Raw genomic sequence first — 27,092 nt, 5'->3', positions numbered from 1 at the left:
AATTGTTGTTACTAAAGAACTGTCAATAACACATGCACAAGTTTTATCATCCATTCCAGGTCCAGATTCCAGTGACGGTACCCATACTTTCTAACCTGGTGACTACATGCTGGTAAAGACGTTCATCAGAAAGACATTCCTGGAGTCGAGATTTGAGGGTCCCTACCAAGTGCTCCTGACTACTCCTACTTCAGTCAGGGTTGCTGAGCGCCTCCTGGATCCATCTCTCACATTGTAAACTTCTTAGACAGGTAGGGACAGAGTAGGATCTGACCTGCTTGTCAAAGTCCAGCTACAAAGGGAGGTTTTCCACAAGGGAAAACTTGTCTCAAACTGGTGAAAACTCCAATTCCCCCTCCCGGGCAAGACGGTCAGATCTAGGATGTGTACATCAGGGTTAGTCACATGTGTATTTTAAGGAACCATGGAGATGGGAGATTGGAGAGTAATAGATCCAGCAGGTTGGGAAGTCCCGAGGACACTGGTAACACGCTCCGATATACCTCCTCAGTATACCCATAATTGGTCACACATTCTCTGGTGTCTATAGCATCCATATTGTCATGAAGCCTCTGATGTCATAATAAAACTTAACATCGATGGGTTAGGGAACCACGGTGGGATCAAGATAAAAGAAAAGGTTAATAAAGTATTTAGGGGGGACTGTTGAGGAGAGCCATAAGATCAAATACTTAATTAACCTCAACACATAAGGTAATTGAGGGAAGCAACCTATAACATGTATTGTTTAACCTTACATAAGTTTTCCTCAGACAAAGTAAGACACTTAAGATGGCTGCCATCTCCTATACCAGAGCCATGTGCTCTGGTATCCAAGATGAACAATGAAGACACTGAAGATGGCCGCCATTTCCTGTTTTAGCATGCCACATGGTCTGGTATCCAAGATGACGCCCATCCTGATGACCTCATGGATCCACCCACAGCGACGCCCACCCTGATGACCTCACGGACCAACCCACCTTGATGACCTCATGGATCCGCCCATGGACTTGCTCATGCCCAACCCACTAACCAATGAAATACATCCGATCACTCCCATTTTAGAGATAACCGAGCCCCCTTACAGGAGATATATAACATTGTGTTTTCACTAATAAATGCCCTTCTTGGAGCTGAGCCACACATTGATCAAGGAGAGTTACAGCTGACTGTGTCTGGTGTATTCCTTTAGTGCGCATGATCAATATCCATTAGGCCAGGAGTAGGCAACTAGAGAATTGAACATTATATTAATTGTTCAACCCTAATATTATCTTATTGATAAAAGTTATCAGTCAGGAGAACGGTACAAAAACTGTTCGACATTAGATATATTATGGACACTATGAAGACGTCATCAAGTCCCTTAATGAATCAAGAGCGTCTGAAGAGTGACGTGCACCTCCGTGATCCTCGCAAGAAATCTTACTGCAGTCCCTAACTAGCTCGGCATAAATTAGACACGCTATAGCGTCACACCCCTATTCCGCCCATTTTGTTGAAGAATGCCAAAAGTCACATTATTTTGTGAACTACAACAAGTTGTGCAAAAATTTTGCATTTTTTCTAGGCAATTTACATCTAAAATCAGGCAAAATTGCTTTGATGAATCAGGGACAAAGTTTTGCCATGGCCAAGACCTGAATTCAATTGAAAATCAGTGATTGACCTGAAGAGGGCGCTGTACATATTAGATAGCCTCGCAATATTACAGATTTGGAACAAGGAAGAGTGGTCAAAAATCGCCAATAATAGATGTGCTGTGCTGAGAGACTCTTACCCAAAGAAACTGAATGCTGTCATAAATCAACAAAGTATTAGTTTAAGGGTGTGAATATTTATGCAATCACATTATTTTAGTTCTTTATTTTTATTGTTCCACCCAAAAGAAAAATCAGTTTAGTTTAAAATTGAATTGTATAGACTATGGGCGACATTAAAGGTGGAAAAAAAGGTCTGAAATGATTATTCTTGGGATGATTTTTTTTTTACAAGACAAAAACCTGGTATTTTAACATGGGTTTTATATCCACTGCCTATGTGTGTGTGTGTGTGTGTGTGTGTGTGTGTGTGTGTGTGTGTGTGTGTGTGTGTGTGTGTGTGTGTGTGTGTGTGTGTGTATATATATATATATATATAGTGACAGAGTCACTGACACAGTATGTGAAGGGAGATACGTGTCACTGCGCATACTGCAGTCAGTGATCTAAAACCAGTGTGTTTTTTGCCTCCAGCACGCTAAGTGCTGAGAGGGTTAATAGGAACCTATATTATGGACTGGTTTTAGTGGACCTTCATAGAGCGGGTGGGCAGAGGTCCACCGTATCTCCACCTGCAGAGTCCTGCCAGAACCTGTGTGAGGTCAAGGTCATGTGACCATCACATGGGTGTTAAATACCTGGCCATGAGAGTCGGTGTGTGTTGTGTCTTCTTAGAGCAGGAACTCCCACATAGCTCATGGAGGAGCTAAGGACTGTGCGGGATAACTGCAGGTGAGCCCTGCAGAGAAAGGACTCTGCCAAGGTCTATGCTATCCAGAATAAGCCAGTATATATATATATATATATATATATATATATATATATATATATATTTAAATATATATATATATACACAGTAGAGACCAAAAGTTTGGACACACCTTCTCATTTAAAGATTGTTCTGTATTTTCATGACTATGAAAATTGTACATTCACACTGAAGGCATCAAAACTATGAATTAACACATGTTTAATTATATTCTTAACAAAAAAGTGTGAAACAACTGAAATTATGTCTTATATTCTAGGTTCCTCAAAGTAGCCACCTTTTGCTTTGATGACTGCTTTGCACCCTCTTGGCATTCTCTTGATGAGCTTCAAGAGGTAGTCACCGGGAATGTTCTTCCAACAATCTTGAAGGAGTTCCCAGAGATGCTTAGCACTTGTTGGCCCTTTTGCCTTCACTCTGCGGTCCAGCTCACCCCAAACCATCTCGATTGGGTTCAGGTCTGGTGACTGTGGAGGCCAGGTCATCTGGCGTAGCACCCCATCACGCTCCTTCTTGGTCAAATAGCCGTTACACAGCCTGGAGGTGTGTTTGGGGTCATTGTCCTGTTGAAAAATAAATGATGGTCCAACTAAACCGGATGGAATAGCATGCCGCTGCAAGATGCTGTGGTAGCCATGCTGGTTCAGTATGCCTTCAATTTTGAATAAATCCCCAACAGTGTCACCAGCAAATCACCCCCACACCATCACACCTCCATGCTTCACGGTGGGAACCAGGCATGTAGAGTCCATCCGTTCACCTGTTCTGCGTCGCACAAAGACACGGTGGTTGGAACCAAAGATCTCAAATTTGGACTCATCAGACCAAAGCACAGATTTCCACTGGTCTAATGTCCATTCCTTGTGTTCTTTAGCCCAAACAAGTCTCTTCTACTTGTTGCCTGTCCTTAGCAGTGGTTTCCTAGCAGCTATTTTACCATGAAGGCCTGCTGCACAAAGTCTCCTCTTAACAGTTGTTGTAGAGATGTGTCTGCTGCTAGAACTCTGTGTGGCATTGACCTGGTCTCTAATCTGAGCTGCTATTAACCTGCGATTTCTGAGGCTGGTGACTCGGATAAACTTATCCTCAGAAGCAGAGGTGACTCTTGGTCTTCCTTTCCTGGGGTGGTCCTCATGTGAGCCAGTTTCTTTGTAGCGCTTGATGGTTTTTGCCACTGCACTTGGGGACACTTTCAAAGTTTTCCCAATTTTTCGGACTGACTGACCTTCATTTCTTAAAGTAATGATGGCCACTTGTTTTTCTTTACTTTGCTGCTCTTTTCTTGCCATAATACAAATTCTAACAGTCTATTCACTAGGACTATCAGCTGTGTATCCACCGGACTTCTGCACAACACCACTGATGGTCCCAACACCATTTATAAGGTAAGAAATCCCACTTATTGAACCTGACAGGGCACACCTGTGAAGTGAAAATCATTCCCGGTGACTACCTCTTGAAGCTCATCAAGAGAATGCCAAGAGTGTGCAAAGCAGTCATCAAAGCAAAAGGAGGCTACTTTGAAGAACCTAGAATATAAGACATATTTTCAGTTGTTTCACACTTTTTTGTTAAGTCTATAATTCCACATGTCTTAATTCATAATTTTGATGCCTTCAGTGTGAATGTACAATTTTCATAGTCATGAAAATACAGATAAACCTTTAAATGAGGTGTGTCCAAACTTTTGGTCTGTACTGTATATATATATATATACACACACACACACACACACACACACACACACACACACACACACATACCCTCGCAATATACTGGTATTATATAACCACTATTATGCTACTTTTAAGGCACTGGTTCCCACCCAGACGTCATTTTTGCTTTGCTCCTCATTCTAGAAACAATTTACTTTTGGGCTATAATGTAATCTGCTGAGTAAAAACGAACGTGAGTCATCATCAATGGACACTTTCTTAAAAATCTACTAAAAAATAGCAGCAAAACACTCGATTATGACTTAAAAACACAAGGCAAACATCTGAACGAGGATTTATAGGAGCGGCCTCCCACCACTGTAAGACTACAACTCTCAGCATGCCTAGGACTGTCACACACAGGGAGAAGTAGTCTCAGTACGGTTAAAGCGCTCGACTTTAAAAGAAACGTGGACTGGACACCATAGAAGTAATAGGTCACTTACCCAGGGTCCATTGTGCCTCCTGCCCCATTGTACCTGCCAAAAAACTTTAGGTCGGCCATTTAAGCCCCCCCTGCCCCCTCATCCGAGTGTCCGGTGATCTCGCTCAGTCCTATTTTTAACTCTCTCCCCCATTTACGGACAGTTTGGGCGAAAGTAATCTAAACCGATAAAAGGGATAAATAAAAGTATTATTCTACAAAGAAAAATACTAAAGGGAAAAAAAATTAAGAGCTCGTTAGCAAATTGGCTCCAGTCTAACTCCCTCCCCCATTGTGTAATAGGTTTATATCGCCTCTGCTCCTGGTTTGTTCTTTTTCCTTTCTCCTCCTAACGATGTCACCTCGTTAGGATGACTGAGAGCGTAGCAGGGACACTTAGGATGGAGGGGGGTTGCCATGGCGATAAAGGCCTGCTGGTGCGAGGGAGGCCTGCCCTGGTACTTTTCTAAATTAAATATAGGGAGAGCGGAAAATAACGTTATAAGACAATAGGCGGACTATGGACGGCAGCAAGCTGACATCTCCGCTGTCAACAAATTGTATTACATCTTAACTCCGCCGAAATGGGGCCTAGAACCGGTGACAGAGATGTCCCTCTAACCATGTCATGATAGACGGAGAAATAAAGTATAGAGGACTTCCCCTTTAAGAATGTTATGCATCTTTTTCTTAGTAATATCTCTCTTTGAGAAAGTTGGGTGATAAACAATATGGCCGCCTATAGCCGTCAATCAGATTTTCTGTTTTTCTGCTCTGGGGTGAAGTGTTAGATCACAACATGTGAACAGAGCCTAACATCGGCCATATTGGATGTCACATGGCTTTTCCTAGAAATGGATACAGCTAAAAATAGAATTGAAATGGTAAATAGAGTGACATCCAAAATGGCTGACAGGAAGTCTCGTTACACACTTGTATAAGAAAGGAAGCTAGGTGACAACCAATATGGCTATCAGTACAGTTTCCACAAGGTTGTCAGTGATATATAACTCTATATCGCCTATTGTTCACCATAATAAGGCAGACTTGCCATTCAGGACTCTTGGAAAGCTGAATGGCAATCTCTGTATAAACTGTAAAGAATCCTTTCCAACCATCCAGATTTGGCCTGGACAATCCCAAATTGTGGGGTTTATGATACTGTACCTCAAAGTGGACATTTTGGGATAGGTTCTGGTCATTTTAGGGGTATTCCTAGGTGGTCCTAATTTCAGATATTAAAATGTGTTATGGGGCAGGTAATGATGGCCATATTGCATTTCATCCATCCTTTCCATCAAATTGTATTCAGCTGTATCTTAAAGGGGTTGTCCTGTATATAACATTTATCTCTTATTCACAGATAGATTATTAAGGCATGATTGCTGGGGGTCAGGTTGCAAGGACCCCCGCCGATCCCATCAACAGGTCCAAAGTCCAGTGTGTGAATAGAGAGGTAGGGAGATGGGATGACCACAAGATCTCCTAACTTGTAAAGACAAAAAAGAGATATAGCTATTGTTGTCAATTAATGTTCTGACACAGTTTGATACCAGGTTTATGACCCCCGTGCAGTATAATGCCCTCACAATACCCCTCCACATAAAATATTGTTCCACAGTTGTCTCCACACAGAATGATGCCCCCATAGTGTCCCTCTCACACAGAATAATGTCTCCACAGCGCCCCCAATACAATATGATACACCCACAGTGTATCCCCCACCCATTATGATACCCCCACAGTGCCTCCCTTATACGGTACATTATAATTGTCCTTCAGTGGCCACCTCACAGCATGACCCTCCAACTGCATAATGCTCCCATACATTTTATGATGCCCCTAAAAACGATGCCCTCAACAGTGCTTCCCTTTAATATTGTGATGCCCTCACAGTGCCCTACTTACACAGAATAATGCCCCCACAGTGCCCTACTTACACTGAATAATGCTCCCACAGTACCCTACTTACACAGAATAATGCCCCCACAGCCCTACTTACACAGAATAATGCCCCCACAGCCCCACTTACACAGAATAATGCCCCCACAGCCCTGCTTACACACAATAATGCCCCCACAGCCCTACTTACACAGAATAATGCCCCACAGCCCTACTTACACAGAATAATGCCCCACAGCCCTACTTACACAGAATAATGCCCCCACAGCCCCACTTACACAGAATAATGCCCCCACAGTCCTACTTACACAGAATAATGCCCCCACAGCCCTACTTACACAGAATAATGCCCCCACAGCCCTACTTACACAGAGTAATGCCCCCACAGCCCTACTTACACAGAATAATGCCCCCACAGCCCTACTTACACAGAGTAATGCCCCCACAGCCCTACTTACACAGAATAATGCCCCCACAGCATCCTACTTACACAGAAAATGCCCTCACAGTGCCCTACTTACACAGAATAATGCTCCCACAGTGACCTACCTACACTGAATAATGCTCCCACAGTGCCCTACTTACACAAAATAATGCCCCCACAGCCCTACTTACACAGAATAATGCCTTCACAGCGCCCTACTTACACAGAATAATGCCCTCACAGCGCCCTCTCACAGTATAATGCTGTCACAGTGATTCTCCTACACAGCCTTATGTTTAGTACAAATTATGATGTTCCCATAATGCCTCCCTTACACACATTGATCTTCCAACGATGTCCACCCTCACAGTATGACATCTACATTTTATTGCCCCCCAGTAAACTTTATGATGCCATCACAGTCCTTCCCTTACACATTATGATGCTCTGAAAGTTCCCCCTACATAATATGTTGCCCCTTAGTGCTTACCCCACAAGTTGATTCCCTCAGAGTACCCCCTCCACAAAACGTGATGCCCTGACAGTACCTGTCACGCAGCGTGATACCTACACATGGTGAATGATAACCCACAGTGCGCCCTTTCACCACCAGCATCGTGCTGTTCCACTCTACTGGCAATTAAAAATAAATGTTCACCTAGCCCAGTCCCCACAAGAGGACCAGACCTCCACTCTGTGCTGTGTGTGACCCAATGGAGCATACATGATCGCACCTCTCGCATTGAGCTTCAATTGACAGCGGTGCATTGTGGCGCAAAGAGCTGATGGCTCACTGCTCCACTATTGCTTTCAACTGGAAGTGAGACGTCCCAGGACAGTGAGACGCCCCCCATTTCCACGACTGTCCTGATGTAAGGAGACGGTCAAGTGAGAAGACTCACACAGTTAACGCTAACAGAGTGTCTGCAAGCAAAGAATTGAATGACCAGAGCGGAATAAAAGACCGAACAGAGCTAAGTGACCGAGGCAAGAACTAAGTGAGCAAGTCCAGAGCCAAGAGAAGTGTGTGTGTGTGTGTGTGAGCGGAAGCACGGTACACAGGAGAACAAGGCCCGCTTCAGAGAACGGAGGCGGCCAGCGCTACCCATGTAAAGAGACCAATCGATCAAATAGGGACTTGCGGCCTAACAGCGTTTTAGCATAGACTCTCATTTTAATGATCAGTGAGGGACCCCGTGATCATAAATTACTGTAGATGATACATGATGTTCATGGGACAAAAAAAAAGTGGCAACTAATATTATACCTTCCCACTGTCTCGGATCTAGTAGGACAATCTACAATTTGGGGAACTGTCCTGTTGTCCTAAGAGATTGGGGAGCACAGATACAGTTTACTACAGTGGTGGAGCAGGGAGCCGTCAGATCCCTGCTCCACCATTGTGTTTATGTCAAGGCTGAAGGTCCTACAGGTCACGGCACTGTGCAGCAGAGACCAGCTTGGTCAGTCCTAAATGACAGGTTGATCAAGGAACCAGAATTTTTCTGGCCGCGGTGGGAATACACAGGTGACAGAGGAAGCCACGACTCGTCAGCGCAAACGCAGTCTGCGGATAATCGTAGATAAGACATTTATGTAAATATAGGCAGATGCCTGACACCGCAATAACGTTTAATTACGCAAACAGCAGATTTAATAGAAGCCAAAGCAGACATCCTACACCGCCAAATCCAATGTCCTATCCTATCCAAGCCTTGAGGTTGCTCAGGAGGGGCGCTGGAAATACATAGTAAGGCCGGCGTCACACTCAGCGTAAGACAATACGGTCCGTTTTTTACGGCCGTAATACGGAGAAATGTTCCCAAAATAGTGGTTCGTATGTCATCCGTAGGCAGGGTGTGTCAGCGTATTTTGCGCATGGCATCCTCCGTATGTAATCCATATGGCATCCGTACTGCGATATTTTCTCGCAGGCTTGCAAAACCGACATCTAATGGATTTATGTGCTCAAATGTTCGGTAAAACATATATACAGTATATATATATATATATATATATATATATATATATATATATATATATATATATGTCATTGAGACACATATATATATATTCTGTATTTATATTTAATTCAGCGAGATATCTGTGAAAAGCCACTAATTCAATTGCCGGCTTTTCATTTCTCCTTCACAAAAACCCGACAGGATATGAGACATGGTTTACATACAGTAAACCATCTCATATCCCCTTTTTTTTGCATATTCCACACTACTAATGTTAGTAGTGTGTATTTGCAAAATTTGGCCGCTGTAGCTGCTAAAATAAAGGGTTAAATGGCGGAAAAAATTGGCGTGGGCTCCCGCGCAATTTTCTCCGCCAGAGTGGTAAAGCCGGTGACTGAGGGCAGATATTAATAGCCAGGAGAGGGTCCATGGTTATTGGCCCCCCCTGGCTACAAACATCTGCCCCCAGCCACCCCAGAAAAGGCACATCTGGAAGATGCGCCTATTCTGGCACTTGGCCACTCGCTTCCCACTCCCGTGTAGCGGTGGGATATGGGGTAATGAAGGGTTAATGCCACCTTGCTATTGTAAGGTGACATTAAGCCAGATTAATAATGGAGAGGCGTCAATTAGGACACCTATCCATTATTAATCCAATTGTCTGAAAGGGTTAAAAAACACACACACGTTATTAAAAAGTATTTTAATGAAATAAACACACAGGTTGTTTTAGTATTTTATTGTTCTCTCAATCCATCCGGAACACCCTCGCTTGGCAAAATAATAAACCCACAATATACATACCCTCTGAGGAACTGTCAGGTTCCACGAGGTAATCCATCTGAAGGGGTTAATCATTTTACAGGCAGGAGCTGCGCTAAAGCACTCGCTCGTGCCTGTAATCCCCGGGTGCTGAAAGGAAAGCAGAGTGATCTGTATTACATTGAGTTGCGGTGAGGCGCCCTCTGGTGGATGAACTCATATGAACTCGAGCGTGGGAACTTTTCCAAGGCTCCAGTTCATGAGAACATCCACCAGAGGGCGCCTCACCGCAACTCAATGTAAGTAAAGATCACTCAGCTTTCATTCATTCCCCAGGGGTTACAGGCACAAGCCAGTGATTTAGCGCAGCTCCTGCCTGTAAAATGATTAACCCCTTCAGATGGATTACCTCGTGGGACCTGACAGTTCCTCAGAGGGTATGTATATTGTGGGTTTATTATTTTGCCAAGCGAGGGTGTTCCGGATGGATTGAGAGAACAATAAAATACTAAAACAACCTGTGTGTTTATTTCATTAAAATACTTTTAAATAATGTGTGTGTGTTTTATTAACCCTTTCAGACAATTGGATTAATAATGGATAGGTGACATAATTGACGCCTCTCCATTATTAATCTGGCTTAATGTCACCTTACAATAGCAAGGTGGCATTAACCCTTCATTACCCCATATCCCACCGCTACACGGGAGTGGGAAGAGAGTGGCCAAGTGCCAGAATAGGCGCATCTTCCAGATGTGCCTTTTCTGGGGTGGCTGGGGGCAGATGTTTGTAGCCAGGGGGGGCCAATAACCATGGACCCTCTCCTGGCTATTAATATCTGCCGTCAGTCACTGGCTTTACCACTCTGGCGGAGAAAATTGCGCAGGAGCCCACGCCAATTTTTTCCGCGATTTAACCCTTTATTTTAGCAGCTACAGTGCCCAAATTTTGCACATACACTCTACTAACATTAGTAGTGTGGAATATGCAAAAAAAATGGGGATATGAGATGGTTTACTGTATGTAATCATGTCTCATATCATGTCGGGTTTGTGAAGGAGAAATGAGAAGCCGGCAATTGAATTACTGGCTTTTCACTAACACCGCTGCGTATTTCTCGCAAGTCACACTGCTGGTCCATGTGGAATCTGTATTTTTCTCGCCCCCATAGACTTTCATTGGCGTATTATTTGCGCAATATGCTGACAAACGCAGCATGCTGCGATTTTCTACGGCCGTAGAAAGCCGTATAATACTGAACCGTAATATACGGCTGATAGGAGCAGCCCCATTGAGAATAATTGTGCCGATTGTTTGGCGAGTTTTACGGACGTATTTTCTGCGCTCTTACGTCCGTAAAACTCGCTAGTGTGATGCCGGCCTAAGGGAGGGCATGACGCACAAAAATATGGGAAAAATAGTACGGTGAAATGAAAACGCTCCTTTACTCAATGATTCTCCGGTTCAGAAGGATAAGGGCGACACTGAACTTTTTTTTTTTTTTTTTTTTTTTAAGAAGTGAAAAAAAAACTGAATTTTGTAAAAAAAAACCCCAAAAACTCTAAAGCGTATTATTTTTGACACCATTTTATAACACCAGTAACATTTTTTTTTTTTTCATTTTTCTGCCCTTGGAGCTTTTTTGAGTGACAAATTGTCGTTGTGGTACTATTTTTTTAGTATGTACAACACTTTCATCACTTTTTATGACTGATAACTGAAAAACGGCAATTCTGGAGCTTTATTTTTTAGTTTTGTTTGTTTTTGCTTTCTAGCATTTAGCTTCTTGGTCAATACATTTTACTGTATTTTACTTCCTGAGGAAGGTATCACTACCGAAACGCGCGTCGGGTGGATGGGTGTCCCTGGGTGACTGTTTCATCACTTACAAGGTATTATGCAGAGGTTTTTTGCGATGTAATGTTATCACAGGAATGGGGGATGAGATTTGAGGACATTTTGCTGTGTGATATTTGTAATATATATACATCCCTACTGTTTTACATCTGTGTATTGACATAATTTATATATACATATATATCTGTATATTCCTTGGACCAGGGGCATACCCTACCTTGGGCTTTTAGATGCGGGTAGCATTTGGATACCATCTTTTGGTCCCATTGATTCCGTTTGTTTGATGTGTTATGTTTTTATATTTATATTTAATAAAGCTGCTATTTAGTTATATCCTTGTACATAGGGGCAGTATTATAGCAGTTATATTCTTGTATATAGGGGCAGTATTATAGTAGTTATATTCTTGTATATAGGGGCAGTATTATAGTAGTTATATTCCTGTACATAGGAGCAGTATTATAGTAGTTATATTCTTGTACATAGAGGGCAGTATTATAGTAGTTATATTCTTGTGCATAGAGAGCAGAATTATAGTAGTTATATTCTTGTACATAGGAGCAGTATTATAGCAGTTATATTCTTGTATATAGGAGCAGTATTATAGCAGTTATATTCTTGTATATAGGAGCAGTATTATAGCAGTTATATTCTTGTATATAGGGGCAGTATTATAGTAGTTATATTCTTGTACATAGAGGGCAGTATTATAGTAGTTATATTCTTGTACATAGGAGCAGTATTATAGTAGTTATATTCTTGTGCATAGAGGGCAGTATTATAGTAGTTATATTCTTGTACATAGGAGCAGTACTATAGTAGTTATATTCTTGTACATAGGAGTAGTATTATAGTAGTTATATTCTTGTACATAGAGGGCAGTATTATAGTAGTTATATTCTTGTACATAGGGAGCAGTGTTATAGTAGTTATATTCTTGTATATAGGGCAGTATTATAGTAGTTATATTCTTGAACATAGGGGCAGTATTATAGTGGTTATATTCTTGTACATAGGGGCAGTATTATAGTAGTTATATTCTTGTACATAGGGAGCAGTATTATAGTAGTTATATTCTTGTACATAGGGGCAGTATTATAGTAGTTATATTCTTGTACATAGGGGCAGTATTACAGTAGTTATATTCTTGTACATAGGGGCAGTATTATAGTAGTTATATTCTTGTACATAGGGAGCAGTGTTATAGTAGTTATATTCTTGTATATAGGGGCAGTATTATAGTAGTTATATTCTTGTACATAGAGGGCAGTATTATAGTAGTTATATTCTTGTATATAGGAGCAGTATTATAGCAGTTATATTCTTGTATATAGGGGCAGTATTATAGTAGTTATATTCTTGTACATAGAGGGCAGTATTATAGTAGTTATATTCTTGTGCATAGAGGGCAGTATTATAGTAGTTATATTCTTGTACATAGGAGCAGTACTATAGTAGTTATATTCTTGTACATAGGAGTAGTATTATAGTAGTTATATTCTTGTACATAGAGGGCAGTATTATAGTAGTTATATTCTTGTACATAGGGAGCAGTGTTATAGTAGTTATATTCTTGTACATAGGGCAGTATTATAGTAGTTATATTCTTGAACATAGGGGCAGTATTATAGTGGTTATATTCTTGTACATAGGGGCAGTATTATAGTAGTTATATTCTTGTACATAGGGAGCAGTATTATAGTAGTTATATTCTTGTACATAGGGGCAGTATTATAGTAGTTATATTCTTGTACATAGGGGCAGTATTACAGTAGTTATATTCTTGTACATAGGGGCAGTATTATAGTAGTTATATTCTTGTACATAGGGAGCAGTGTTATAGTAGTTATATTCTTTTACATGGGGGCAGTATTATAATAGTTATATTCTTGAACATAGGGGCAGTATTATAGTGGTTATATTCTTGTACATAGGGGCAGTATTATAGTAGTTATATTCTTGTACATAGGGAGCAGTATTATAGTAGTTATATTCTTGTACATAGGGGCAGTATTATAGTAGTTATATTCTTGTACATAGGGAGCAGTATTATAGTAGTTATATTCTTGTACATAGGGGCAGTATTATAGTAGTTATATTCTTGTATATAGGGAGCAGTATTATAGTAGTTATATTCTTGTACATAGGGGCATTATTATAGTAGTTATATTCTTGTACATAGGGGGCAGTATTATAGTAGTTATATTCTTGTACATAGGAGCAGTATTATAGTAGTTATATTCTTGTACATAGGGGGCAGTATTATAGTAGTTCTATTATTGTACATAGGGAGCAGTATTATAGTAGTTATATTCTTGTACATAGGAGCAATATTATAGTAGTTATATTCTTGTATATAGGTAGCAGTATTATAGTAGTTATATTCTTGTACATAGGGCAGTATTATACTAGTTATATTCTTGTACATAGGAGCAGTATTATAGTAGTTATATTCTTGTACATAGGGAGCAATATTATAGTAGTTATGTTCTTGTACATAGGGAGCAGTATTATAGTAGTTATATTCTTGAACCTATGGGGCAGTATTATAGTAGTTATATTCTTGTACATAGGAGCAGTATTATAGTATTTATAGTCTTGTACATAGGAGCAGTATTATAGTAGTTACATTCTTGTACATAGGAGCAGTATTATAGTAGTTATATTCTTGTACATAGGGGGCAGTATTATAGTAGTTATATTCTTGTACATAGGGGCAGTATTACAGTAGTTATATTCTTGTACATAAGAGCAGTATTATAGTAGTTATATTCTTGTACATAGGGGCAGTATTATAGTAGTTCTATTATTGTACATAGGGAGCAGTATTATAGTAGTTATATTCTTGTACATAGGAGCAATATTATAGTAGTTATATTCTTGTATATAGGTAGCAGTATTATAGTAGTTATATTCTTGTACATAGGGCAGTATTATACTAGTTATATTCTTGTACATAGGAGCAGTATTATAGTAGTTATATTCTTGTACATAGGGAGCAATATTATAGTAGTTATGTTCTTGTACATAGGGAGCAGTATTATAGTAGTTATATTCTTGAACCTATGGGGCAGTATTATAGTAGTTATATTCTTGTACATAGGAGCAGTATTATAGTATTTATAGTCTTGTACATAGGAGCAGTATTATAGTAGTTACATTCTTGTACATAGGAGCAGTATTATAGTAGTTATATTCTTGTACATAGGGGGCAGTATTATAGTAGTTATATTCTTGTACATAGGGGCAGTATTACAGTAGTTATATTCTTGTACATAGGGGCAGTATTATAGTAGTTATATTCTTGTACATAGGAGCAGTATTATAGTAGTTATATTCTTGTACACAGGGGCAGTATTATAGTAGTTATATTCTTGTACATAAGAGCAGTATTATAGTAGTTATATTCTTGTACATAGGGGCAGTATTATAGTAGTGATATTCTTGTACATAAGAGCAGTATTATAGTAGTTATATTCTTGTACATAGGGGCAGTATTATAGTAGTGATATTCTTGTACATAGGGGCAGTATTATAGTAGTGATATTCTTGTACATAAGAGCAGTATTATAGTAGTTATATTCTTGTACATAGGGGCAGTATTATAGTAGTTATATTCTTGTACATAGGGGGCAATATTATAGCAGTTATATTCTTGTACATGGGAGCAGTATTATAGTAGTGATATTCTTGTACATAAGAGCAGTATTATAGCAGTTATATTCTTGTACATAGGAGCAGTATTATAGTAGTTATATTCTTGTACATAGGAGCAGTATTATAGTAGTTATATTCTTGTACATAGGAGCAGTATTATAGTAGTTATATTCTTGTACACAGGGGCAGTATTATAGTAGTTATATTCTTGTACATAAGAGCAGTATTATAGTAGTTATATTCTTGTACATAGGGGCAGTATTATAGTAGTGATATTCTTGTACATAAGAGCAGTATTATAGTAGTTATATTCTTGTACATAGGGGCAGTATTATAGTAGTGATATTCTTGTACATAGGGGCAGTATTATAGTAGTGATATTCTTGTACATAAGAGCAGTATTATAGTAGTTATATTCTTGTACATAGGGGCAGTATTATAGTAGTTATATTCTTGTACATAGGGAGCAGTATTATAGTAGTTATATTCTTGTAATTCTATTAAATTTTAAGGGTGCAGTATTATACCCAAAGTAAAGTGTCAGAACCAGGTTTGAGGGATTGATGTCCAGTACCAGGATCTGAGCTCATAATCCAGCACTATGCAGCTTGATTGGCGACCGAGAAGACCAGAATTGACAGGTCCGCCATTGGCGCTCCTGCGATCTCTTCACGGTGAAATCTGTAATATAAAGGGTAATGAAACATCTGGCGCTGAGATCACTTATCTAATACTCTTGTAAAACATCATGTTCTAATGTGGAATTAATTAAAGCGTTTGAGCTCATAAAAGGTTCACGGCTCTACCCTTTTATAACATAGTTAGAAGGTGAAATGATGGAAACAAAAGCGGCATGTTAGCTATAAATATTCACAGCGAGGGGGAATTACTGAGAATGGCGTTTCATATGTCGGACTGATCGTGGACCACTTTAAGGTGAAGAACTGGAAATTTCTTAGTCTCCGTCCCCAGGTGAAGTATACCCAATACAAGTCCTACAGCCCGTGCATGTCACCGCACCCCCAGGTCTAATATACCCAATACCAGTCCTACAGCCCGTGCATGCCACTGCACACCCAGATCTAGTATACCCAATGCCAGTCCTACAGCCCATGCATGCCACTGCACCACCAGATCTAGTATACCCAATGCCAGTCCTACAGCCCATGCATGCCACTGCACCCCCAGGTCTAGTATACCCAATGCAGTCCTACAGCCTGTGCATGCCACTGCACCCCCAGGGCTAGTATACCCAATGCCAGTCCTACAGCCCGTGCATGCCACTGCACCCCCAGATCTAATATACCCAATGGCAGTAGTACAGCCAATGCATGCCAATGCACCCCCAGGTCTAATATACCCAATGCCAGTCCTACAGCCTGTTCTTGCCTCTGCATCCCCAGGTCTATTATACCCAATGCCAGTCCTACAGCCTGTGTATGACAATGCACCCCCAGGTGAAGTATACCCAATGCCAGTCCTACAGCCCATGCACGAGACTGCACCCCAGGTTTAGTATACCCAATGCCAGTACTACAGCCCGTGCATGTCACTGCACCCCAGGTTTAGTGTACCCAATGCCAGTCCTACAGCCCGTGCATGCCACTGCATCCCCAGGTCTATTATAGCCAATGCCAGTCCTACAACCCGTGCATGTCACTGCACCCCCAGGTCTAGTATACCCAATGCCAGTCCTACTGCCCGTGCATACTGCTGCACCCCCAGGTCTAGTATACCCAATGCCAGTCCTACTGCCCATGCATACTGCTGCACCCCCAGGTCTAGAATACCCAATGTCAGTCCTACTGCCTGTGCATGTCACTGCACCCCCAGATCTAGTATACCCAATGCCAGTCCTACAGCCCGTGCATGTCATTGCACCCCCGGGTCTAGTTGTTAGCACCATGCCTGATCCCTGCTCTGACAGGTAGAATCTCCGGCGTGTCACTTCACTCACCCATGCTGTGGCATCCAGCCATGTCCTTACAGCGCGCGTGCTCCTGCCCTCTTAAAGGGTCAGCGTGCACTTGCTATTTCCTCTCCAGCCAATGGATGTGGGGCATTATGTATATATTGCTTCCTCCCCACTGGGGAGGTGGCTGGTGGCTGATCAACCTTCTTGTTCTGCAGTCTAAGTTGTCTAAGGTTGCATACCAGTCCTTGCTGCACTCTGGTGCAGATCCTGCCTGCTGCACTCTGGTGCAGATCCTGGCTGCTGCACTCTGACACGCACTCTGCCTGCTGCACTCTGATGCATACTCTGCCTGCTGCACTCTGATTCAAACTCTGAATGTTGCACCATCCAGTCTGTCCTTCTGGGTCTAGCTGCCCACTGCCCAGCATCCGTTGATCTGTCCTGGAGTGGCACCTGGTGTTCATCGGGAACCAAGTCCAACCTCAGCATCAGAGGTTCTAGTGAACAGTCCGATGCTCGCTTAGTCACGCCCCTCCAGGCTCTACGTGGTCCGAGGCACAGTGGTTCCACAAACCACGTCCGTGACAGTTTGCGCAGGCCATGGACCCCGCCGGATTCCGCCTGATCGGACTATGTACCAAATACTTTGCTGACAGAAAAGCATGCAGGGGAGGTAATCGATGCCGTTGCAGTCCCTGACTACCAAGTTGGAGGCCTTAAACATCTCTCCAGAGTCTCCTCACGTTCAAGCAGCTGTGCCTTCTCCAGAAACTTCTCAGTCTGTTTGCTTAGTTCGAGCTTCAGATCTCAGACTCACAGCGCCACCCCACTTTGACGGCAATCCGAAGCTCTGTCAAGGGTTCATAAATCAGCGCCGGCTACATTTTTAACTTCTTCCTCATCACTTCCCATTGGACCGAACAAAGGTAGCATTCCTTATTTCGCACCTTGGAGGTGAGGCCCTGGCGTGGATGAACCAGAGGTGGATATAGGGTAGCCAGGGCCCCGGGCTGTTCAGACACTGTGGGCCCCCCGGTCATGTGACGGGGTCAGTGATGGGGTCGTGACGGGGTCATGCGATGGGGTCATATACCTGAACCAGATTATTCCAGAAAAATAGTTGCTATGTGAAACTATTACCTGTCAAACATCCATTGATCTAGTCAATTTACCCTTCAGTTCAGTATATAGTATACAGTGTATAGGTAACACTGACTCACCAGTGACGTCTCTAGGTGACGTCCTTCATCTTTCATCCAGATTTCGTCCAGCCAGGACTCGTCTCTGCAGGAAATAACAGTTATCTCGAGCTCCGCTTGTAGAACACATTACTTAATTTTTCCCAACTTCTACATTACACCACATGAAGAAAAAGAGGCGACATAGTGTCACTCTACACAGTAACAGGACCGCCCCCCCATTTAAAACAGTGTCCTCAAAAAATAAAATAAATACATCACTGCAGTAATAATATCCCTTAATTAGCCCCTATGGTAATAATAATATCCCCCATCCTGGCCCCGTGTATCTCATTCCTGGCTCCAGCCATATGTTCACCCATCCTGCTCTCATGAGTATCCCAGTGTGTCCAGCATCTCTGCCCCCAGTGTCCAGCATCTCTGCCCCAGTGTCCAGCATCTCTGCCCCCAGTGTCCAGCATCCTGCCCCCAGTGTGTCCAGCATCTCTGCCCCCAGTGTCCAGCATCTCTGCCCCAGTGTCCAGCATCTCTGCCCCCAGTGTCCAGCATCCTGCCCCCAGTGTCCAGCATCCTGCTCCCAATGTGTCCAGCATCCTGCCCAGCATTTTGCCCCCAAAATGTCCAGCATGTTGCCCCCAGTGTCTCCAGCATATTGCCCAGTGTCTCCAGCTTATTGCCCCCAGTGTGTCCAGCATTCTGACCCAGTGTGTCCAGCATATTGCCCCCAGTGTGTCCAGCAATCTACCCCAGTGTGTCCAGCATATTGCCCCAGTGTGTCCAGCAATCTGCCCCAGTGTGTCCAGCATATTACCCCCAGTGTGTCCAGCAGTCTGCCCCAGTATGTCCAGCATATTGCCCCAGTGTGTCCAGCAATCTGCCACGGTGTCCGACTCTAGCATATTTCCCCCAGTGTGTCCAGCAATCTGCCCCAGTGTCTCAAGCATTGCCCCCAGTGTGTCCAGCAATCTGCCCCAGTGTCTCCAATATTGCCCCAGTGTGCCCAGCAATCTGCCCCAGTGTGTCCAGCATTGCCCCCAGTGTGTCCAGCAATCTGCCCCACTGTCTCCAGCATTGCCCCCAGTGTGTCCAGCCATCTGCCCCAGTGTCTCCAGCATTGCCCCCAGTGTGTCCAGCAGTCTGCCCCAGTGTGTCCAGAATATTGCCCCGGGCCCCCCAGATTGCCGTTTGCAAAAAAAACCCCCAAAAAAACGAGTTCTCCTCACCTGACCGGCGCTCCAGCGGTGAGCTCCCTCCAGCAGCGCGGACTCGCCGGCGACTGACAATGATGTCAGACGTCGGCGACGTGTGCGCTGCGCCTGCGGCCGACTTCAGCTGCCAGCCTCCAATTGGCTGGTGGCTGTTGTTAACTATTGACGTGCGGGCACACGCCGGCACGTCAATAGGTGAAACTGCCGCAGCGCCGGGAGGGGCACGGTGAGCAGATGAGACGGGGCCCGATGCGGGCCCCCTCTGCCCACCGGGCCAATACACCAGTCAGGGCAGTAATGCCCTGATGGCGGCTGGCAATCTGAGCGGTAGCCCAGGGACCCCCACACCACTGGGCCCTGGGCTACCGCCCAGATTAACCCTATTATATTCCGCCCCTGGGATGAACCTATTATGGGAAAGAGAGGATCTTATCTCCAATTTGCCTGTACAATTTGCCTGTATTCTTGGAGGCTTTCCGCAAAGTATTTTATGAACCCGGATGAACCACCTCTTCAGCTTCCGCTCTTCTCCGCTTACGTCAGTCCAAAGCTTCCGTGGGACAATATGCGGTACGCTTCCATACTCTGGCGTCCGAACTCAGATGGAATAATGAAGCTTTGGTGGTGACATTCTGGGAGGGGCTTTCCGGAAACATTAAGAATGAGCTGGCTGGTCAAGACCTACCAACTACCTTCGACGACTTGGTCTCCCTGGCCATCCGAATAGACATTTGTTTCCAAGAGCGTGCTTGTGAGGTGGTACGTGAAAGAGGATGGCGGCGCCTGGCTCCGTCCTTTCAAAGGCCGCTTGTTCCTCCACCCTCCCTTGTCGAGGCCTCATGGAACCCATGCAGGTCAACCGCTTTGCCCTCGCCAGTTAGTGACAGAGGGATCGCCGTGCTAAAGGCCAGTGCCGGTATTGTGGAGACGTAGACCACTTAATTGGCACCTGTCCGTTGAAGCCGGGAAACTCCAGCATCTAGGGTCGGTAGGAGAGGCCTCCCTAGACGGAAAAGACACCTCTCTATCCCTGACTAGTGTTGAGCATTCCGATGCTGCAAGTATCGGGTATCGGCCGATACTTGCTGTATCGGAATTCCGATACCGGGATTCCGATACTCTTGTGGTATCGGGTATCGGGTATCGCAACAACATTAATGTTAAAATGTGTAAAAGAGAGAATTAAAATAAAAAATATCGCTATACTCACCTGTCCGACGCAGCCGGGACTTCAGCGAGGGAACCGGCAGCGTTGTTTGTTTAAAATTCGCGCTATTACTTGGTTACGTGAATTCCCGGCTTGTGATTGGTCAGGTCGGCCACGTTGCCGGGACGCGGACCAATCACAGCAAGCCGTGACGAAATTACGTCACGGCTTGCTGTGATTGGTCCGCGTCCCGGCAATATGGCCGCCCTGACCAATCACAAGCCGTGACGTCACGGGAGGCTGGACACGCGCCCATGAGCGCGTCCAGCCTCCCGGCTTGTGATTGGTTGACCGCGGCGCAACCAATCACAAGCCGTGACGTCACGGGAGGCTGGACACGCGCCCATTTTAAAATGAGCGCGTCCAGCCTCCCGGCTTGTGATTGGTTGACCGCGGCGCAACCAATCACAAGCCGTGACGTCACGGGAGGCTGGACACGCGCCCATTTTAAAATGAGCGCGTCCAGCCTCCCGGCTTGTGATTGGTTGACCGCGGTGCAACCAATCACAAGCCGTGACGTCACGGGAGGCTGGACACGCGCCCATTTTAAAATGAGCGCGTCCAGCCTCCCGGCTTGTGATTGGTTGACCGCGGCGCAACCAATCACAAGCCGTGACATCACGGGAGGCTGGACACGCGCCCATTTTAAAATGAGCGCGTCCAGCCTCCCGGCTTGTGATTGGTTGACCGCGGCGCAACCAATCACAAGCCGTGACGTCACGGGAGGCTGGACACGCGCCAATTTTAAAGTGAGCGCGTGTCCAGCCTCCCGTGACGTCACGGCTTGTGATTGGTCAGGGCGGCCATATTGCCGGGACGCGGACCAATCACAGCAAGCCGTGACGTAATTTCGTCACGGCTTGCTGTGATTGGTCCGCGTCCCGGCAACATGGCCGACCTGACCAATCACAAGCCGGGAATTCACGTAACCAAGTAATAGCGCGAATTTTAAACAAACAACGCTGCCGGTTCCCTCGCTGAAGTCCCGGCTGCGTCGGAGAGGTGAGTATAGCGATATTTTTTATTTTAATTCTTTCTTTTACACATTTATATGGTTCCCAGGGCCTGAAGGAGAGTTTCCTCTCCTTCAGACCCTGGGAACCATCAGGAATACCGTCCGATACATGAGTCCCATTGACTTGTATTGGTATCGGGTATCGGTATCGGATTGGATCCGATATTTTGCCGGTATCGGCCGATACTTTCCGATACCGATACTTTCAAGTATCGGACGGTATCGCTCAACACTATCCCTGACTCTTACTGTGGTCGTGACAACCGGTGAATCCCAGTTTATTGAGACTGTGTATTTGTATTCCGGGGCAGCAGAGAATTTTAACCTCCAGGCTGCAGTGGATCGCTTCCGAATCCCAGTTCATCCACTCCAAGACCCTCTGGCTATAACATCTGTCAATGGGAGAATTCTTCGAGAGATGGTTCATCTGGCCACTGAGCCGCTTGAGGTCCGTATTGGGATGCTTCATACTGAGAAGATAGTCTTCTATGTTCTTTGCCACGTCTCACGCCTTTCTCTTAGGTCTACCATGGCTATGACAGCACAAACCTGTGTTGGACTGGGCAACTGGAGAAGTGCTCAGCTGGGGGCATTCCTGTCTTGCGAAGTGTCTGGCTCCAGTACGTCCGGCTAATGTCATATCTTCTCCAGCATCACTGCCCGGTTTGCCGTCTGCATATTGGTCCTTTGCCGAGGTATTTGACAAAAAGGAAGCAGAGACTTTGCCGCCCCACAGACCGTATGACTGCCCTATCGTCATAATTCCTGGATCTACGCCTCCTAGAGGCGGAATTTACCCTCTATCCCCAGCTGAGACTCAGGCTATGTCGGACTACATTCTGGAGAATTTGGCTAGGGGGTCGAGATCCTAAATTACCAGAAAAACCAAAAAAGAAAACAGGGATCTCTAAAATATAACTTTTAATATATAAAGTTTAAAAGAGTATTCCAAAATTGGAGACAAGTAACAAAAATTTAAATATATACTATAGGGAATAATATGAATCCCAATAGTGTATCCTGTTGGGCCCTATAAATAAACTAGAGTGACCCCTACCTGACAGTGGAGGTTGGCACCCTAAGTTTCAGCGGTAGGCGCCCCCACTCCGCAGCGGCTCGCCCTCCTGTCCCTACAAATCCCTATGATCAGCTAAAATATGTCCCAATACACCCATTGCCCATGTGAAAAAAAAAACACAAAAAAACTTGAAAAAGAAAAAATAGAAAAAATGAAAAAAAAATGAAATAATAAATATAGCAGGTATTTCCCCAGTAATAAACACTCTATTTAGCTCCAAAATGGGAGAAAATGGGAAATAATATCCCCTTTATAGCAAAATGTCCATACCAATCTGTAGGCAAATACGGTGTAAGATTATATACTTGTCTCATTTGTTCTGCAGTATTGTTAAGAGGAAGTGCAGCGCCCCAGAGTCCTGGTCGTTGCAGTACTGTGGCTCCGCCGCCTAGGGGGGGCTATGGTACGTCTGATGGCACTGAAGGAGTTCATCTGACCAGGTATCACAGACACCGATACATTTCACAGTCTGGCCTCCAGGGGGAGCTAAGGGTACTATTCATTAGGCCACTCCTCACAGTCTGGTAAAACTGGGGGTTAGGCAGGAAGTTAGAGAGAACGCTGACTGGGTTGGAACCAGGCAACACCTTGTGGCAGAGGGTGTTGTAGGGGAAGATTCGGTAGGGTCCCTGTCAGGGGTGGGATCCTGACAGAGGCCTGGCAATCAGAGAGAAAGCTACGGGACCGTGCCTGCACTTCATAGCGGCGGTGCCCTAAGAAAGGACAAGAAGCGAGATTTATTGTGCTGAGTGAGAAACGAGATCAATGCATCAGGGAGAAATACCAGTAGGAGTCGTGCTGTTAGACCGAGGCAACATCCTACTGAGGCGTAAATAACCGGTGGCCGGAACGCCGAGGAAGTACAGAGCTCTAAGCATTACTTCAAACCAACGTCAGGGCAGAGAGCTATAGGCTGGCTGTCTCACCTACATCACCTACGCAGACATAGGGGGCAACCTTTGGAGAGGGGCGACTCTAGGGTCCCGGAAGAGCTCCGAGCCTTCCCATCATACGGGTGCGTCCTACCATAAGATCTGGGGGGCGAGAAGAAGAAGAACATCAGATTTGAGTTGTTGTGAGGGAACACGAGGAACAGACACAACAGTTGTGGGGTACTATCCCGTAAGCACAGCAGGGGAGGACCACAACACACAAACGCTAGAAGGAAGGCACAGATTTCCACCTGCAACGGGAACTCTGGAGGTGCCATCGGACCGGCCGGACTTGCGCCACCCGGTTAACCGTATTCCGGACTGAGGACCCAGAAGCCTTCAGTAAAGAGGTAAAGAGACTGCAACCTGGTGTCCTCGTTATTTACTGCACCGCACCACTACCACCATTCACACCCAGCTTCTTGGGCGCCCCTCGGCAGGGTCACGGACCGGGTCTAGCCACCGTGACAACCCCAGAGCAGAGACTCAGAGGCCCGGTACCGGGTACCCCTCGGCCCTGCGGCAGTGGGGGGGCGCTGCAAAACTTGGCGTCACGAACAGGATCTACTTAAGCCTGAGGAATCGGGTCATGTGTGCCTTAGAACTGTGATTTACTGTGCTTGGACTGTACTTTATTGCAAAGACTGTGTGCTGCCATTTACCGCCAAAAGTTCCCGCCAAAAGTCGCCGCCATTGCAGCGCCACAGGGAGCGCAGAGGAAGAAGAAGGGCGTGGAGTGGGCGTAGACAAGCTGGAGAGCGCGAAAGACAATGGCCGCCCAGTCTAAGTATTTCTGTCCCTTGAGGACGTGTCTGTCAGCAGCCGAGATCCGCCTACTGATCCTCAATGGGGGGCGGAGACAACGAAAGCGAAACCACCCACGAAGGAGAGAGCGGGAAAAGGACCAGGAAGAAGGAGTCAGCGACATGGAGGACGCCATGGCGAGCCACCCGGAGTCGGAGCGTGGGGTAGGAGCAGAGGATTCCCCCAGCTACCCGGAGGGGCACCGCAAACAGGCCTCCACCGCTGATGTTGACTTCCTGCAGGCCGGAGTGGATGAGCTCGGCGACCAACTCCGGCAGACGCAGCTGAGCACTGAGGCCGGGTGGAAGAAGACCTTCATCGGGAGCCTCATTAGACATCTGTTGGCAGCCTCATCTGGTCCGGAGCAAGAAAGAAGTGCCAGCGCTTCGAAGCCAGAAAGCAAGGCCCTGCCGGAAAGCGAGGTGCTGCAAACGGGGATGACAACGCCGCAGCGCGAGGCCCTGCAACTAGCGTTCCAGACCCCAGCGGAGACGGAGCAGATCGGCACCGGTGGGACCGCATCTGAAGCAGGTATGAAGAACGGCCCTGCCTCGCCGGCAGAGGACTTGCTGGTAGGCCCCGTCGCGGTACCCCCTCTCCCTGGGACTTATAGACTCCGGCGCCTTGCACCCTGGGATCGGGCCACGGGTATGGAGCACTTCTTAAAGGCCCCGAGCTCGCCGATCGCCTTGCCGAGCGAGGTCTATGCGGAGCTACGGCCGCCAGAGCGAGAGTAAACCTCGATGCCATGGATATGTAAATAGGTAACTGCTTGTTTCCCTGCTTTTTGCTGCTTAAACCCGACTAGGGTTATTCTTAAAGGGATCCCTTCGTTTACCCGGGATCCCTATTGCTTTTATTTTTGCTTTTATTTTCCTTTTTGCTCCCTGTTAACCCATGTTATAAAGACTACCGGATCATGAACACTGCATGATTACAAACTTATTGTAAATAGTTTGCACCTTCTTAAAGGTGCTCTCTTCTGGTTTTATATAAAAGACGGACTCTTTGCGAAGATACGGTTCTTGGAACTTGCACTGGAGTCCTTGCTGCATACGGACTTGCGGCTTGAGAAGTTGCACTACCTTGTAGAGACTTGGTCCCCTCTTAAAGGGGATGTTCACATCTTGCACTTATGTACAGTGTTGCCTTAAGATGGTTAGATGGCAATAATGTCTTGAAAGAAAAAGTAATGATGCTAATATGAAGAAGTTATATGTAGCCAACTAGTTGATTGTAAGAAATGTTTGATAATGTGTTAGAGAATGAGGACAGAAAGTGAACCCGTACGGGGTTAGTCAGTGAGTCCTCCTAGGAGCCATACAGAGATGGCTCAGTGATCTTAAACTGAAAGAAAAATGATATGTTCTATACTGTGTATAGTAGTGGAAGGACAGTAGGCCCGGGCGGAAAGGGGCGGTCCTGTAACAGAAAGGAGAGGCAGTAGGCCTGGAGCGGTTAGGACAGGCGGTCCTGCAGACAAAGTAGGAGAATGTAAAAATGTTCAGTAACCTTATAATGTGATTATAAGAAGGTCTTTAGTGGATTCAGCAGGTACGTCCTTAAAGGCAAAGTTGGATTAGTGTTCAAAATTTTGCACTTAGTAGAATACCCGGTTGGGTAAGAAAAGTTATTTATAGCAAAGTTATTTAAAAGTATTTAACCATGTTTGTAACGTTCAAGTGTCCTCACCTCCCATAAAGGGAAGCTCTGTTAAAAAGTTGACTTGTACTTGCATTTTCAAAATTGTATGTCTTTTTGCTGACATGTATTGTTGTTTTCTTCCCAGTCCAGGAGTACTGGATTTAACCGGGGGGGGAGTGCAGCGCCCCAGAGTCCTGGTCGTTGCAGTACTGTGGCTCCGCCGCTAAGGGGGGCTATGGTACGTCTGATGGCACTGAAGGAGTTCATCTGACCAGGTATCACATACACCAATACATTTCACAGTCTGGCCTCCAGGGGGAGCTAAGGGTACTATTCATTAGGCCACTCCTCACAGTCTGGTAAAACTGGGGGTTAGGCAGGAAGTTAGAGAGAACGCTGACTGGGTTGGAACCAGGCAACACCTTGTGGCAGAGGGTGTTGTAGGGGAAGATTCGGTAGGGTCCCTGTCAGGGGTGGGATCCTGACAGAGGCCTGGCAATCAGAGAGAAAGCTACGGGACCGCGAATGGACTTCATAGCGGCGGTGCCCTAAGAAAGGACAAGAAGCGAGATTTATTGTGCTGAGTGAGAAACGAGATCAATGCATCAGGGAGAAATACCAGTAGGAGTCGTGCTGTTAGACCGAGGCAACATCCTACTGAGGCGTAAATAACCGGTGGCCGGAACGCCGAGGAAGTACAGAGCTCTAAGCATTACTTCAAACCAATGGCAGGGCAGAGAGCTATAGGCTGGCTGTCTCACCTACATCACCTACGCAGACATAGGGGGCAACCTTTGGAGAGGGGCGACTCTAGGGTCCCGGAAGAGCTCCGAGCCTTCCCGTCATACGGGTG

General features: G+C 45.1%; 1 protein-coding gene across 4 annotated transcripts in view; it reads right to left on the bottom strand.

Moving 5' to 3' along the window:
* Positions 1–27,092, bottom strand: part of LOC143774425 (potassium channel subfamily T member 2-like) — a 283,326-nt gene that overhangs the window by 229,544 nt on the left and 26,690 nt on the right. Inside the window, exon 1 of one of the 4 annotated variants that reach the window (XM_077262008.1) lies at positions 4,694–5,234. The exons of the other annotated variants lie outside the window; for them this stretch is intronic. Within the exon in view, the coding sequence (XP_077118123.1) occupies positions 4,694–4,752 (59 nt within the window). The 5' untranslated portion in view covers positions 4,753–5,234. Of the gene's footprint in view, positions 1–4,693; positions 5,235–27,092 lie in introns of those variants that run through there. 4 annotated transcript variants of the gene reach the window in all.

Source organism: Ranitomeya variabilis, chromosome 5, assembly GCF_051348905.1.
Source record: "Ranitomeya variabilis isolate aRanVar5 chromosome 5, aRanVar5.hap1, whole genome shotgun sequence".
Lineage (NCBI taxonomy): Eukaryota > Metazoa > Chordata > Amphibia > Anura > Dendrobatidae > Ranitomeya > Ranitomeya variabilis.
This window is presented reverse-complemented; position numbering and strand designations above follow the sequence as displayed.